Source organism: Leptonotus elevatus, chromosome 14 (assembly GCF_054856555.1).
Source record: "Leptonotus elevatus isolate MCC_2025b chromosome 14, RoL_Lele_1.0, whole genome shotgun sequence".
Taxonomy (NCBI): Eukaryota; Metazoa; Chordata; class Actinopteri; order Syngnathiformes; family Syngnathidae; genus Leptonotus; species Leptonotus elevatus.
In genome coordinates, this window is record NC_141252.1 from 117,192 (window position 1) to 133,415 (window position 16,224).

At 41.9% G+C, this 16,224-nt stretch overlaps 2 protein-coding genes and 1 long non-coding RNA gene across 4 annotated transcripts; 1 reads left to right on the forward strand and 2 right to left on the reverse strand.

Annotated features, from left to right (window-relative positions):
* Positions 1 to 104: 104 nt before the first annotated feature.
* On the forward strand, positions 105 to 5,126 carry col10a1a (collagen, type X, alpha 1a). The gene is made up of 3 exons (XM_086095571.1): positions 105 to 250; positions 462 to 607; positions 2,630 to 5,126. Exons 2-3 carry the CDS (start codon positions 478 to 480, stop codon positions 4,462 to 4,464), a joined length of 1,965 nt encoding a protein of 654 aa, XP_085951697.1. The 5' UTR covers positions 105 to 250; positions 462 to 477; the 3' UTR covers positions 4,465 to 5,126.
* Positions 5,127 to 7,552: 2,426 nt separating this feature from the next.
* Positions 7,553 to 9,789, reverse strand: LOC147162374 (uncharacterized). Of its 2 annotated transcripts, XR_015097092.1 has the most exons (4): positions 9,760 to 9,789; positions 9,553 to 9,675; positions 7,741 to 7,832; positions 7,553 to 7,654 (listed from the first exon to the last, which is right to left on the reverse strand). It is a non-coding gene; the product is annotated as an uncharacterized LOC147162374 (long non-coding RNA). The 2 variants fall into 2 exon arrangements; XR_015097091.1 differs by lacking the exon at positions 9,760 to 9,789 and having other exon boundaries at positions 9,553 to 9,751.
* A 649-nt stretch (positions 9,790 to 10,438) lies between these two features.
* marcksb (myristoylated alanine-rich protein kinase C substrate b) lies at positions 10,439 to 14,161 on the reverse strand. Its single transcript, XM_086095634.1, has 2 exons — positions 13,813 to 14,161; positions 10,439 to 11,905 (listed from the first exon to the last, which is right to left on the reverse strand). The coding sequence occupies exons 1-2, from the start codon at positions 13,906 to 13,908 to the stop codon at positions 11,318 to 11,320; spliced, it is 684 nt and encodes a 227-aa protein (XP_085951760.1). The 5' UTR covers positions 13,909 to 14,161; the 3' UTR covers positions 10,439 to 11,317.
* Positions 14,162 to 16,224: the final 2,063 nt, after the last annotated feature.

The following is a 16,224-nucleotide window of genomic DNA, read 5'->3' on the forward strand; positions in this document are numbered from 1 at the left end:
GCTAATTACAACTCTGCTTTTTTGAGGAGGGAGGGAGGTACTTGCATGGTGGGGGCTTTTTTTTTCTTGCTTTTTTTTGTTGTTGTAATGATGCTTATGGGCAGCTATGGTATAAATACTCGGAACCTTGACAGGGGAAAGCAGCATATCCTCAGTTGTGCTCCAAGTCAAAGGATATACAGAGAAGCACCAGCAGCTCACTGGTGCTGAGGAGATTGTTTTTGAATTTTCCCCTGCAAATTTGGTGTCGGTAGGTGTCTCTATTTATTTATCTGTTTTATGGATGCACTCATCATCCCAGGGCTGCTTCTTACTTACATGTTAGTGTACTACGTAGGGGAGATTGCTTAACTTAAGCATCATGCAAGGTGGACTTAGTTGAAGCTTTTGCAGCTGCAATTCAACTTTTGTGCATGCTTTTTTTTTCTTGTTTACATGTAAAGCAAATCGTTCCCTTGCAGGTTTTGACCGAGAAAGATGGACATCCGTGTCGCCTGTATCGTTGTCCTCATGGCTGCCCTGGTCGCTGGCCACGGCAAGGGCTACGTTGTCAAGAAGGTGGTGAAGGCCGCCCCCCAGTACGAGCCTTACCATGCCAAGGGACAGGGTAAGAAAATTTGCCAAAAATGGCCAATCGCGGGATGGGATTTTTGTAATGTTCCTCACTGTCCTAGGAGTTTAGCAGGTCATGTTTGTAGCTTTGATTGCTGTTAGTTGTCATAGAGGTAAATACAGATGGAGTACAATACTTTGTTTTTTAACATAGGGTGGCGTATTAAGGAAGTCATGTTGAGGAAAATCTTGATGCAGGTTTTTTTTTTTTTTTATATATATAATTTTGTAACTGCTAGTCCTCACAGAGATAGATACAGATTTGTTCATGATACTTATTTTATGCCCAGAGAGGCATATTAAGGAAAATCTTGATGCAGGTTATTTTCATTATTTTGTAAATGCTAATCTTCACAAAGATATAAATCGATTACAATATTGGTTATAATACTTATTTTAACCCTGGAAAGGCACATAAAGGATATATTCATATTCAGGAAAATATTGATGCAGGTCATTTTAATATTTTGTAACTTAGTGGTCACAGAGATAGATTCAGACAGGTTAAGATAGTTATTTTACCATCAATGAGGCATATTCAGGAAAATCTTGATGTAAGTCATTGTCATTATTTTGCAGCTGCGAAACCTTCAGAATGATGCATACAGATGGTTATGATACTTATTTCAAGCCTAAGACGGCATACTTATGAAAAATTTGGTGCAGGTCATTTCTACTATTTCGTAACTACTAATCCTCACGGGCAATAGATGCAAATGTATTATAATATTTACTTTAACCACATTGCGGAATAGTATTGCATTATTTTGTGAATGCTAGTACGTAGAGATAAAAACAGATTGATTCTGATACTTATTTTCACTGCAGGGAGGCATATTAAGGAAAATCAATTGTATCTCATTTTGCAATTGCTGGACATGATAGTTTTCAGATTCAGACATATTAAGATTCAAATTAGGCAAGATGTCATTTTTACTAGCTGTGCAGAAAGCACACAAGCTGCTATTTCGGCACTGACAAATTAGAGCCCAGTCGACCAGCAGCAGCAGTGTGGTTTGTTTGTTTGGGTGTGCCACAGTGGGAGGAGAACACATCTGCCAGGCTTTATTCTGAGCACAGCAAGCTTTACCGGAACCACATCAAAAAGGGCACAAATTAAAACATACAAATACAATAAAAGCAGCACTCCCTGTAATTCAGGTTACTGTTTCAGAGCTAATGGCAAGCTGTTGACCAGTAGTTACCATGGCGGTAGTGATGGGATATTGTGTAGTTAGACATTTTGCTGTCAATTTTAAGATTTAAATAAAGAAGAACTAAAACAAGCAACTAAATTCTAAATGTAAACTGTACAGCTGGATATTTGAATTTGATATTTTGCTTTGTTTTACATTTCTTTCTACTGCCAATTTGGCATTGTAAATGGGAATCTTTTCTCAATTGCCTTACCTGGATAAATGAATACATCTAAAATATACCTTTTAAAGGGGGTAAAGGTGAAAAAAAGATTAGAAAAAGAAAGTTTTAAAAAATGATTTCCTTCCACATTATCAGATTCTTCTGCTTTTGTTTTATTTTTTTTTTGCATTTACTTTATTTACTCGCAATGTCCTCTCACCATTCCTGAAAATATTATCCTCGTTCTAACTTTTACATTCACTATTTCAAAATGTATCAATATATAATACATTTATATATATATATATATATATATATATATATATATATATATATAAAAATCATTTTAAAAGAAAATCTTGAAGCTTGACAGGAATAAATTTCATTAAATGAGAAATGATCAATAAAAATAAAATATATAAAGCAAAGTACGTATGTTTCCTGCCAGTAAAATATTGCCAAAGATAGTTAAGAGACTTGTTGTATTCTTTTGTAGTCCTGTAGTCATGTTTGTAGTCCATTCCTTTATTTTTGTCACTTCTATTCCGCATGTCTATACAAATAGCTCAAGACTCGCACTGTAAACTAAAGTTCAATTGCATTTGTCCTCCTCTTTTCTCTCTACTGACAATGTTCTTTTTTTCTTTTCTTTTTACAGTGGTGGCAGGTGAGCCTGGTATTCCAGGTGAGCCTGGCGCCATGGGCCCCCCTGGGCCCCCTGGCCCCTCAGGTAAGAGCGGCGTTGGCCACCCTGGACCCCATGGACCCCCCGGACCTCCTGGATCTCCCGGTCGTTCCATCACTGGCAAATCCGGAACCCCCGGTGGCCCCGGCAAACCTGGTATCCCTGGAGCCCAGGGTGAGAAGGGACACACTGGCGCTACCGGAGCCCAAGGACCCAGGGGTGCTCCCGGTTCACACGGAAGCCCCGGACCCTCCGGCCTCTCTGCTACTGGCAAGCCCGGACCCTCTGGTCTTCCTGGATCAATGGGACCAAGAGGAGAGCCTGGTCTGAAAGGACATCCCGGTATTCCTGGCCTGCCAGGTCCCAAGGGTGAAAGAGCCGTCGGAATTCAAGGACCCCAGGGAGCCACAGGGCATACGGGACCAATGGGACCATCTGGAGCTCCAGGCCAGCCTGGAGTTGGCAAGCCAGGAAAGTCAGGTATGCCCGGTGAGCCAGGAAAGTCAGGTAGCCCAGGTGTAGATGGTGCCAATGGCGCCATGGGACCACAGGGACCCAAGGGACACACTGGTGCTCCCGGTGTAGGTATTTCTGGCAAACCCGGTGATAACGGTGCCCCAGGTCTGCCTGGCGCAGTCGGACCAAAAGGCCACCAGGGACCTGCTGGATCCCCCGGCGCCCCAGGAACCCCAGGATACGGAAAGCCCGGTGCTAATGGAGAGAAGGGAGAGAGAGGATTTACTGGCAGTACAGGTGCCACTGGTCCCAAGGGTGAGCAAGGTCATACTGGATACACAGGTGCCACTGGTGCCACTGGTGCTACTGGTCCCATGGGCGCAGCAGGTGTAAGAGGTTTCCCAGGTGAGACTGGCGCTACCGGCCCCAAGGGTGACAACGGTGCCACCGGAGCTCCAGGAGCCAAGGGTAACAAGGGAGAGGTGGGACCACAAGGTTTCCAAGGCAAGCAGGGTTACCCCGGCCCAGCTGGTCCCGCTGGAGCCAGAGGAGCCACTGGAGCCACTGGTGAGAAGGGTCATCTTGGTGGCCCCGGTACCCCAGGCGCCCCAGGTATTCCCGGCCCTGCTGGACCCAAAGGTCTCCCTGGCCGCGCTGGTGAGCCCGGTTCCTCTGGTGCTGATGGTGCCACTGGTCCCCGAGGACCTTCTGGATCTCAGGGTGCCTCCGGTGCTCCTGGCCACAAGGGTCACCCAGGTCTCCCTGGAGCTCCTGGCCCCGCTGGCATGACCGCTAAAGGTGTCCCCGGACCTCAGGGTCCCCCCGGTATGCCTGGTGAGAGCGGTAACGATGGAGAGGCCGGTCCTGCCGGACCTCCCGGCCTTCCCGGACCTCCCGGTGAGGTGGTCTTTGAGAAAGGTATGGGAATGGGAATGACCGAGGTGATGGTCAAGGCCCCTATGTCTGCTTTCACAGCAGCTCTGACCACGCCCTACCCAGCCTCTGGCAGCCCCATCAAGTTCGACCACCTTGTTTACAATGCCGAGAACCACTACGACCCTGAGTCCGGCATCTTCACATGCCAGATCCCCGGAGTTTACTACTTCTCCTACAGCATCCACGTGAATGGCGCCCACGCTCTGGTGGCTCTCTACAAAAACGACCAGCCCGTCATGTTCTCCTACGATGAGTACAACAAGGGCTTCCTTGACCAGATGTCTGGCAGCGCTGTCCTCCTGCTGAATGAGCAAGACACCGTGTACGTGCAGATCCCCGACGAGGAGGCCAACGGAGTCTTCGCCGCCGAGAACGTGCACTGCTCCTTCTCTGGTTTCCTGGTCGCCTCTACGTGATAAGTCGGCCCCTGAGACGGGAAACCCAACAGCCAACCAACTAAATGTGCTCTCTATTGCTCCAACCAAGACTCAACCAGACTGTTGGCTCTTGCCTTTGAGGAATAGAAGCATGTCGACTTGAAAACTACAACAACAAATAGGTGCTTCGAAGAAGAAAAAATCTAATTTATGTAAACAGGAGATTAGGGATGGGGAAAGCAATTCACAACATGACCCGCAGGATGCTTTTCAGAATGAAGACAGCATGTGAACCCGAGGTGTTAAATCTGTGTTGTGTCCTAGTTTTTTTTTCTTTTCTTTTCCACCCTTTTATAAAGACTTCGACTGGTGATTCTGACTTTTTGTTTTTTGTACAACCTTGTCCTTTGTTTATTTTGTTTTGTTTGTTCTTATTTCTTGTCCCGGTGCAGAGTAATCTTATTAAAAAAAAAAGTACATCGATACTTTCTGTGCAACACGTTGTAATTGTCTTTGTATATGAATTGAATATTGTGAAATGGCAAAATGGTCAAATTGACCTTGACAAATAAAACTAGGTAATCGGAATATTGTCATACGAGCGGCGCTCTCTGAGCAGCAAACGCCATTTTATATCCCTGGAAATGCATTATGTCATGTAAAGCATTATTGACTCAAATAAAAAGATGTCTTAACAATAACATCCTGTCTCGGGAGCAATTTTTTAATGAGCCACATGGATTTAAGTAGGGGATATCTACATATACATATATTGTATATGAAACGTCACTTATAGTGCTTAAATATAATGTATGGTAGATTAGGGGAAATATAAATTTAAAAAAATCATAAATACAAAGAAATAAAATTTATATTTATAACATTATTTTAAAACATGCATTCTATGAATGAAAATATTTCATAATTAATTACAACTTAAAATCAGTGAAAAGGAAAAACAAAAATAAATGAAATAATTGAGGGGGGTAAAAAACTACTAACTTAAATAATGACTGCTTTGAAAATTGCCATCAAAGTAGTGTTGTTCCGATAAAGATTTTTTTGGCCCCCGATACTGATTCCGATACCCAGCTTTGCCATATCGGCCGATGCCGATACCATACCGATACCTAAGTTGTTGTTTTTTCTCAACATGAAAAAGCTGTCCTGCCATTGGTTCAGAGCATTCAAGGGCCAATATGACATCTTAGCTCGGCATGCAGTGAACTTGTCACACATCAGTGAATGTCGTGCATGAGCAAGACACGAGATGCTGCATCCAAAGTTCTACATTAGCGACAGAATTAATGGTATCGGTATGTTACAAGTACTCACCGATACCGATACCACTGTTTTAAAGCCGTATCGGGGCCTCTGCCGATACCAGTATCGGAACAACACTACATCAAAGGCCCAATTTGGCTGGAAGCAGCTGGATTTACTATTCACTAGGTAACTAACCATTTTAAATATTAATTTATAAATAGTACATATGTTGCAGATATTTTTGAAAAAAGCTAATTAATTATTCTATTTTAAACTAAATTAATCTAAATTAATACTTTGAAAATAGCGTAATACAAACCAATCAAATTATTTACTGTGTGATGGTTGTACATTTTGTAATATAAATATTATAGATTGTAAATTTCCAAAATAAATACGATACTCAACTACTGTACATGCATTGTATTTTAATCCTAATTAATTACGCTACTTTAAATTTAAATATATTGAATTAAATTAGTTATCTGAAAATAGCACAGGAATCAGCAGTCAAAATTGACGACTACAAAGGCAGCAATTTATTTCATAAACATACCAAACAAATGCCACTGCATGCATGTACTATATCCAGTGTAACACAAAATGGCTGCAAGGTCAAAGTTGAAATTGGTATCTCTTCCTGTACTGGCGAGCTCTGAACCAGCAGCTATTTTCAAATTATCTTCTGCAATTACGGCTCTCATTCAAAGTGAGAGCCTAATTAAAGGGCCTCATTTTCCATCCAACATTCAGTGCATCCAGAAAGTATTCACAGTGCTTCACTTTTTCAACATTTTGTTCTGTTACAGCCTTATTTCAAAATGGATTAAATGCATTTTTCCCTTAAAATTCTGCACACAACACCCCATAATGACATGGTGAAAAACATTATTGGGAGATTTTTGTACCCCCCCAAAAAATCATCTTTTTTTTTTAAAGTACTCTAACAAAGTGCTCACAGCCTTTGCCTTGCTCAGAATTGCATGCATTCTGTTGCTACTGATCATCCTTGAGATCGTTCTAAAACTTAAATGGAGGCTTCAGGAATAATCTGTGAATATACTTAAGTGGCCCAGTTGAAGCATAAAATTGAATTTGGCTGAACACTTCTAGAGATCTCTGAAAATAGGTGTCAGATCCAACCTCATGGAGCATGTGAGGTGCTGCAAAGAGGAATGGGTGAAACTTCCCAAATATGGGTGTACCAAGTAGTGGCATCATAATTAAAAATACTAGAGGCTGTCAATCCTGCGAAAACTGTATCAACAAAGCAAAGGCATTGAATACTTACATTGAACCCTCACTATTTGGCAAGGGTAGGCAGGTACCCGAAAGTGAAATAAGTGATAGTGTTTTATGTAGAATCTTGATTTGTTTGTTTGTTTAAATGGAATGTATGCAACATGCCAAATTGTGGAAGAAGTGAAAGGCTATGAATACTTTCTGCACTGAACTTCAAGTAGAAATCCTACAAATCTAGCGTGTGGGATTCTTAAAAATAGTGAGCGTGTGGGACGGGTGCTGTTTGATGTACGCACACCCCTGCCCCCATGCCCCACCATAAACCGGGAGGGACCCAAAAAGGGAGGAAAGTGGCTGGTATAAACTGAAGGAACACTGCGGTCGGTGCAGGAGACAGACAGACAGACAGACAGACAGACAGACAGACAGACAAGACCGGACCAGACAGGGTTTTGCCTTTTGGTTGATTCCACAAGCCACACACCTAAATTATCAGATACTGCAACTCGCTGGAATGTATATGATATATACTTTTGATAGTTTATGATAATTTTACACTTGTTTAGAACAGGAAAACAACAACACCTGGAATTGCAGTCTACCAAGGTTGGCCACTTACCAGAAGTCTTAGCAGCAGGCCACTTCCTGGTTAATGGAGGTTGACGGGGCAGTACCATTTCTGATTCTGGGGCGGTAGGAACCATTGCATCATGAGGCAAAACTGCAAAAGTGAGGAAAAAAAAGTTTACATGCTGTGTATTTAACCAAACCACATAACTTTGCCTTAAAAAAACAACAACGTCTCACCTGTTTTCTGGGTTTGGTCATGTGATGTTCACAAGATGAAATCTTAGGTCCTGTCATTTTCAGTTGACAGTAAGTGGCAAGATGGCCGCACCCTGAGATGGATAAAAACAGGTTGATTTTGCTGCATTATTCATATTCAACAAACTCATTATTAATCTTAACTGGGTCTATACAAGTGGGGGCGTATGGAAGATATTATTCCAAATTAAAAAAAAATTTGACTAGACTTCCTCTTAAATCAATTTGTTTTTCATTTCATCTTTAATCAATTTAATTATTTTTCTTATTTTAAATAGGTAAAAAAAATCAATAATTATTAATCACCCAGCATAATGGATTGCTGAAACAATTTTATTCGAACCCTAATATAATTTTAGTACGGGCAAAAATCAGTCAAGCAACAACTTGTATCTTCAAAAACTCATAAATGAAGGCACTCGTCCAGACACTACTGCATATTTTTTAATGAGTTGTCAATGTAAAACAGGTACATTGGCTCAATAAAGGTTTGGAAACACTGGACTAGGGTGTACGTCATAATTCTAGGCTGGTGAGTATGTTTTCATTTTGGTTTCCTGGACAGCGTCACGTCTGCATGTGTGGGGCAGACGAAGAGTTGAGATTAGCGGCAACACAACCGCGTTGGCCACACATGCAGCCAAAAGCGGCATAAACAGAAATATGATGTAAAGCACGCCCTGCTTTTGCGGTCATCACACGGCTGGATTTAAGGCCAGGGCCCAGGAAGTGGATTGTGTGCAGGGAACATGGGCGTGTAGCTGTGGGTGGATATAAACACTTCGGATGTGTTTCCTGCAATTTTCAAAAACACATTTTTCGGCGGGAGTGTTTATCTGTATTTATTCATTTCACGCAAATACAATCCTGCCATGACAGTGGCGAGACGAGAGCATCTGGACCTCAGACGCTTGAAAAAAAATTTGCGCACAAACACTGTAATTTATGACCCCCAAAACTATAGGTTGGTTCTCTAAGTGAATCCACTATTGCGAAATGCATAATTGTGTTAGTCCCACTGCAGGGAAAATGTCAACGCGTACTTGAAGCAATAAACATATACACCGTCAAAAGAACCATGGTCCAACGCCCCTGAGGTGTGTAGTGTAGTGCAGAGTTTCCCCACCTTTATAAGCCAAGGCATATATATTTTACATAACAAGTTTTTCAACGCACCACTAGACAAAAAAAGGCACAAAAAGTATATGGCTCATTCCAGAATTGGAGAACAATTTAGGCATGAACATTTATTTGATTTTTATTAAGATGATTGTGCAATCTAAAATGATTGTGGCTCATTGATAATCATTTTTTAGAGCCATTCATTGGCAGATATACACACACAGCTTTTATATGCTAGACACAATATTAATTATATTTGTTTTGACTTAAAAAAAAAAATTCACTATTTGCCAAGTTGCTGCTTGTTGTGAATCCTGCTCCCACCAAGTTCTTGTATATTAAATTTGTACTTGCAAGTCAAAGCAAAAAGTCACTAGCTCGTGTCTTCAGAAACTCCCGAGTCAGGTCACTCGGAAGTGAATTTAACTTTAGGTTGCAAATCAATACCAGTTTTAAGAGTTTTGGCTTAATAGTAGCCTACATGCTATGCTAAGCTATGTTACCTGTTATGCTAAGTTGCTAACTAGTCAAGTAGCTACAATAAACAAAACTTCAAGACCAACAGTCCTTTTCTGATCATTTGAGTAATGGCGTTGCGTTTGTTTGGGTAACACTCCAGCGGCTGAGGGGAAATGTAAATAATGTGAAAAATAGAAGGGGGAAAAGGCTTACCCTAGGTCTACCAAATACCAATGTTTAGAGGAATTAGCTTGATGATGTCGTTTCATGTTGCTCACGCTTTTTCTCTTGGGTTGTGTGTACATTGGGAGACACAACTTCTACGCGTTTCTACAGCTTAAAAATATGTATGTATGTGACAAAACAACATGTTTTAATTTTAAGGTGTCTTTAGACTTTGCCACTAAATGAGGAATTTACCCTATAAAAGTGCTTTCTTCCATCTTACCCAACGAGGGCACTGCAGGGCAAAGAATCCGATCCTGAGACTGGTGTTGAACTTTGAACTATCTGACACTTGTGCTTCTGGGATCTTAGATCAGTGTTCTCCAAATGCTTGCGTGGGTTTTCACTCGGTATTCGAGCGTCCTCCCATATTACAAAACATGCAAGTTTTGGTCAGGGTTATTGAAGTCACAAAAATTTGCAGAAATGTATAGAATCAAAGTGTTGCAAATTTATATTTCTGAACTTGTTAAATCATTAAATATTGTGACAAATATTTAACATGTTCAGTGTCTTCACATAGATTAATTTAATTCATGATATATGTTTCAAGGTAATTTGATCAAATGTAATAAGCATGCTTCAAACTGGAAGGCCTTCACATTTATCAGAAACCGAATAGTAGCGGTGTCAAATGGCGAAGCCTGCCTTACAGTTTGAAGGGTCTGGGTTTCAATCTCTGACATTGTGGCATTCGGTTTTCTCGAACATACAAGGTAAAAAGAAAACGACATTGTCTGTGAATGAGAGCGAGAATTTTCATTTATGTCCACTCCTGCTCATCAGCGGTTTACGGCTGCAACTCTATGAGAACAAACTTTAGACAATGGACGGCTGGATCTAAAATACCTTAACAGTAAAATGAACAGAGAGCGCCAATTCACACTTTCCTTTATTCTTCAGTGCTCACAGAAAAGTCAACACCTAAATACCATGTTGTAGCCAATGTTACATTCAATCTTTATGTACAAAAGAAGAAGAAAATGCCCTACCTAAATTGTACTACTCTAGAGATGAAGTGTTATATAATCATCACAGCTTGAACAGTTTTTTTTTTGTTGAGTTTTTTGTTTTTGCTTAAAACATCTCCCAGTTTTATTCGGTCTTACAAATGGTGGAAAAACAACAACAACAAGAAAACAGTCATTTACAATGGGTTAAAAATGTCATTTAGGTACATTTCAGTCATAAAACCAGCAATATCAAAGTCTATACAACGTGCATTACTACAGTTTGGAAATGACGGAGTCTAAAACGGCAGAGTAGGAAGTGATGAGCACCTAATGTTATTGTTGAATTGTTTGGTTACTTAATCTAGTTCCGCAGAGGGGAACGCTTGTGGTCCACACAGGAGTTGTAAACGTCGACATTTTGTTTTCACACTCGGCTGAGGGCTTTTTTCCCTTTTTTTGTTTTGTTTTTGTTTCGCTGCACAGCACACGCACAGCTTTAGCTGCTACATCCAATTAACCCAGCACCAAATACTTGAATTAAATATGTCAGCATGGTGTAGAAAAAAAACGAAAAAACATTCGAGCTCACAGTCGCACGTTCACCCACGAATGCAAGCACAGGGCCGGGGAAGCTCCTCCCAGAACCTACACTGCAGTCATTATGGATGAGATGTAAAAAAAAAAAGTCAACAGACAAAAAATTATAAGGAAAAACAAAATCCCTGGTTTCAGACAAGTCCTCGCATTCTTTCAGATGGGCTCCATGGGCCTCCTTCATTCCGGCGTGTTCTTCAGTAGAATTATTCAGCAGGGGCAGGGGTGGCGGGGGCCTCTGGACTGGCGGCTGCGGCAGCTTCGGGTTCGGCTGGTGAAGAAGCCTCAGCTGGTTTCTCCTCCTTCGCCACCTCGTCGGCTTTGGGCTCCTCTGGCGCGGCCGCTTCCTTGGCCTCCTCATTGGCCGGCGCCTTCTCCCCTTCGGCCTTCTCCTCCTCCACCGCCGCCGCTGCGGCGGCTGCTGCAGCCCCTTCCTCCTGGGCGGGCGCCTTCTCGCCTTCCGCCTTCTCTCCCTCCACCTTCTCCTCCTCTTCGGACTCCTTCTTGGTCTTCTTGAAGGAGAACCCGCTCAGCTTGAAGGAAGGCTTCTTGAAGGAGAAGCGCTTCTTCTTTTGCTTGCCGTCCTCAGCCGCTTCCTCGGGCTTGGCAGCGGCCTCGCCGTTTGTGGCGGCGCCCGCGGGCTCGGGCTGCTTCTCGACCTCATCCGCCTTGTCACCATCCTCCTTGGGTGTCTCCTCCTCGGTGGGGGTGTTGCCATTAGCCTGGACGTCGGCCTTGTTTGCCTCTTCGGTTGCCGGGGAGGCGTCGCCGTTGGTTTTGGCGTGGCCGTTCTCCTGACAGAGGATAGCATAAGAGTTGAATTGGCTGACAAAATGTGTTAAGAAATGAGCCCTACGACATATACTGAAAATGCGTTAAGTAGTTGAAGAGCACCAAAAAAAGGTTTGTAATTGCCTGCAGATGCCATAAGATGGCAGTAAACCCTTTTTTCTGTTTGGAAAAGCTAGATTATTACTAGACTGTTTTCTAGCAGATAAATGAGGCTACTTCCCTTCAATGATACAATGACCATCTGTTGGTTTCAGAGGCACTATTAATCAACAGATGAAAACTAATTGATTATTATTTTAGGTAATCAATTAATTGTTTTAAAATATCCTCAGAATTTCAGCCTCTCAACAGTTAATATTCTCAGATTTCTGCAGTCCTCCCTGAAATACTGATATTCTTTGTGTTGAATCTGTTTTTGTAAAGCAACATTTTTGCACATTTTCTGATATGTTACGGAGCAAACCAGTAACTGAATCATAATTTCTGTGTTAACTCAAAGTAAAGCCACATTTTTGAAAAAGGGATGGAAATTAAAATATGCTTTTTTAATCCGAATTGCCAAAATTAAACATTAAGTGATTATTAAAATAAAATGGTAGCTAGTTTTGACCCCTCCCCCCTCCGTTTTTTTTTATACAATTACAAAGCATGTTGGTAGTGATGTGCTTTCAAGTCAGTATTGACCCGAGGCCAGTTTCACTGACACTGATCCTTATAATAATTACGGCAGACGTATTATCAATTCCGTGACTCTGATAGACACCAACACTGGTTTTCGCGTTGATGGATACTAATGCCTGTGTTGGCATGGATTAAAAATGAATACCAATGCTGGTATGGATCCGTTATGGACAACAATCAATGCCAATGCATTAATGTTGATATCATTGCAGATGCTGGCACAGGTTGACATCAATGGTCAAAAAAAATTATATTTAAAAACGTATGTTAATTTCTGAAGTGATCACTTTGACCAATTTGACAAAGTCATATGTCCTGGGCTGAAACTAATTAGCCAAAGGAATGGGGGAGGGGCATCCCTTGAAGGTCAGAAATTTTCATTCAGATTGAATAATGACATGACATCCACCTTAATAATTGGCAAGCATCTGTATCATCACCAAAACTCGCCATATCGCACACCGCTTGGGAATTGAATTCAAACGCTAATGCTTTCGACCAATAGGAAAAAAGCAAGTAAAGCCGCAGCACATCTGTTGCTACGAGAGTGACGACAGATTCCGGAGTCTAGACCATTTTCACTCGCAGTACCACCTCAGTGCCTCTAGGAGGAGATGGTGGGCGTTTAACGTGGTCGAGGCCCAACCAAATAACGTTTTTAAGCTTTACCCTCTTCATTTTATTTATGATGAAAATTGTTTTTGATAAAAGGGTGGTAAAAATATACCCTGCGCTGGGTTGTGCGTGGATATTAAGTAGTATTTAGGGTATTTTGGGGAGAGTGTGGGAGACAAAACGTGGTTCTCCTCCATGAATCTGGCAACAAAGGCGTGGCGTGAATGAAAAAATGGCTATACCAGCAGAGAAAGACCCCACGTTGAATATTTTAAACACAATGGAACACGTGGAAAATGCTCTTAGTTTAAATTAAAAAAAAACACGAACACGAGGCTCTCGTCGGATATGATCAATTTAAACGCAATTAAGCCTCATTATGCTTTCATCTGTTTAAAAAAAATAAAGCGCATTGTCCCAATAATCGACCGTCGGTGTGTATAGTATTTTAAACAAGTGGCGTTCAAATTGTTGAGGGAAAAAGTGGGGAAAATACACAACTTGATGATCACTTTCTCCAGAATGCCGGTGAGCCCACACAGAAGCACGCCATTGACGCAACACATTGCCCCCGCCGCAATTAACACTTTAAATATTTCACATTGAATATTACCTGGCCATTAGTCTTGGCCGTAGAAGCCGCAGCCTCGCCGGGCTTGTCCACCGCGGCTTCCTCCTTTCCGGCGTTTTTGGAGATTTGTGCTCCCATGCTCGTTCAACAAAGGGAACCCGAGCGATGAAATGAATGAACAAAGACCGCGGACGCTTTTTTTCCCTCCCTCACGAAACAATCAAAACGGCGACTTCCTTTTCCGAGCGAGGCTATAAAGGGCACCCGAGCGGCGGCGTGTAGGATTTTAGCCGGTAAAACGTGTTTGGAATAAGGGAGAACAATCGCAAATCTCGTTTCTCTCCCTCTCTCGCTCTTGCTCCTTTTTTTTTTTTTTTTTTTTTTTTTGTAGGTCGAATGGAGTTTGGGAAGCGGAGAAATTGGCCCCGCGAATGAGATGCACCGGAGTACAACGCCCAAATCGGCAGATGAATGGACGTCCGGGTGATGACGTCACGCCCGGCCAATCACAAAGCGGGCACCCGAGCACGCTCAAAGGGGGGCCATCTTGGAGCGGGCTGAGAGGACAAAAGGAGGGACAACAACATGTCTACATTTACACAAACTTCATAGTGACTTCACTGCCAGTGTGGACACTCGTTCGAGATTTTGTTTGTATCTTAGTAGTTCATAAAATCATATATTTATCACAGTGAGGCGAAAGGCAAGGTTTTCATTCTTATAGTCAATAGTCACACAACATAATCTAGGCCTAATGTGGCCTACCACTACTACTACTACAGTACAGTACTAGTCTTTAAGATAATCACTCAAATTAAATAGATGTTTATTAGTAGCCTATATTATATTAAGTGATAGATAGATAGATAGATAGATAGATAGATAGATAGATAGATAGATAGATAGATAGATAGATAGATAGAGGAAATGTTTTGCCCACTCATGAAATTTAAACTAATCCATTCACAAAATTCAATACCAATTTATAGGGAGAAATTAAAAAAGAGAGCTACATGAACCCATAGAGCTAATTGCTCTGAGATTGTCCTTCAGTCTGAGATGTGTTAAGAGTGGTTTTGACATGATAACAGGGTTTGACGAGGGTCGTGTTGACAATCTAGAATATTAAACATGTTTTATATTTTCAACCAAAAATCTTGATGTATGTGGGGAACGCCTACTGTTCTCGAGTCATTTGACATGTTTCGTCATTTGACCTGTGACGTGAACGGAAGTAGACAACCAAAGAAGCGCCCTGATTAACAGCCAAGGAAGCAGCGGTAAAACAAAATATGTCCTGTGCAATGTGCACAATGATTGAGATATGTTTTTCCAGTTGCATAGCAAGCAACTGAGCATCCCTAACGAGTTTGCGTCAAGCACAGCAAAATATATGACAAATATTTCATAAAAAGTGTCATGTTGATCATTGAGCTGAATTGAATATCAGATCATACACATTCAGAGAGGCATTTGTAGTTAGGAAATCTTTTTCTTATCAGGCGCCATTTCAGTTTTTCTTAAGTCCTACGTTAATGATAAATGTATGACATATGCCCACCACTTGCCTCTTCTTGCATAATAGCATCTTATCTGCTTGTTGCAGCTGGAGCTTCCCAGTGACCCACATCTAATGAGTTCACGCTGCTGCCTGACCCAGCCAGCCCGCAGGACTCGGACTCCACCGGCAGCACCCACCATCACTCCGTGACCCACATCTCCTTGGTAACAAGTCCAAAATGGCACCCGGCACATCGAGAGCTCGCAGAGGAGTGAGAGTGAGTTCACGCAGGCAAACGGCGCAGGATTAGTGTGACTTTTCTGCACCCGCCCTGCCGCGCTACTCTGCAGGCGAACTAGGCCACACTTCATTGTTGTCCTATCGTGATGACATGCAAAGCTGCCATTTTCACGCCGTGCTGGCGCTGCCATGTGAATATGTAAACTCTGAGGGGTGGAGGGGTGGGGGAGTGGGGGACAAAGCCAGTCGAGATTTGGATGTTAGACACCCAGACTGCTGATTCACATCTACATGAATTCTGCCTGTGTGCATGCAAGATGAGTCTTAGGCACGCTACTACCTCAAAGAACCCCACAAGTCAAGCACAAAATCAGGTTTTTTCAGCCACACAGTTTCTGCACATCTATCAACCTTAGTTAAAGATGTTTCAGCAATTATAAAGATGTTAAATAAATAAAAAATACATGAAAATTATAGGCTGTGTTCAAAATCACTCCCTATCTAAAAAGTCTAAGACCCTGTTCAAATGGCAAGTTTTTTTTGTGGTGCAGAAAACATATTTCCCATTTTTCTATTATTTTCCAATTTGTCATTCAAAACTTGCTGAATTTGTTGATACGTTTACCAGCATTTGAAAAAGGTTTTGTCAAGGTGTCAAATCTGTTCCTGTTACTTCCATGAATGGGTCCCAGATATGATGAAAATTGAATTAT

Excerpts from the sequence above, each read along its gene's own strand:
- col10a1a (XM_086095571.1), top strand. The coding sequence starts at position 478 with ATGGACATCCGTGTCGCCTGTATCGTTGTCCTCATGGCTGCCCTGGTC. Across the intron at positions 608-2,629 it reads TTACCATGCCAAGGGACAGG|TGGTGGCAGGTGAGCCTGGT; the intron begins GTAAGAAAATTT and ends TTCTTTTTACAG.
- marcksb (XM_086095634.1), bottom strand. The coding sequence starts at position 13,908 with ATGGGAGCACAAATCTCCAAAAACGCCGGAAAGGAGGAAGCCGCGGTG. Across the intron at positions 11,906-13,812 it reads CGGCCAAGACTAATGGCCAG|GAGAACGGCCACGCCAAAAC; the intron begins GTAATATTCAAT and ends ATCCTCTGTCAG.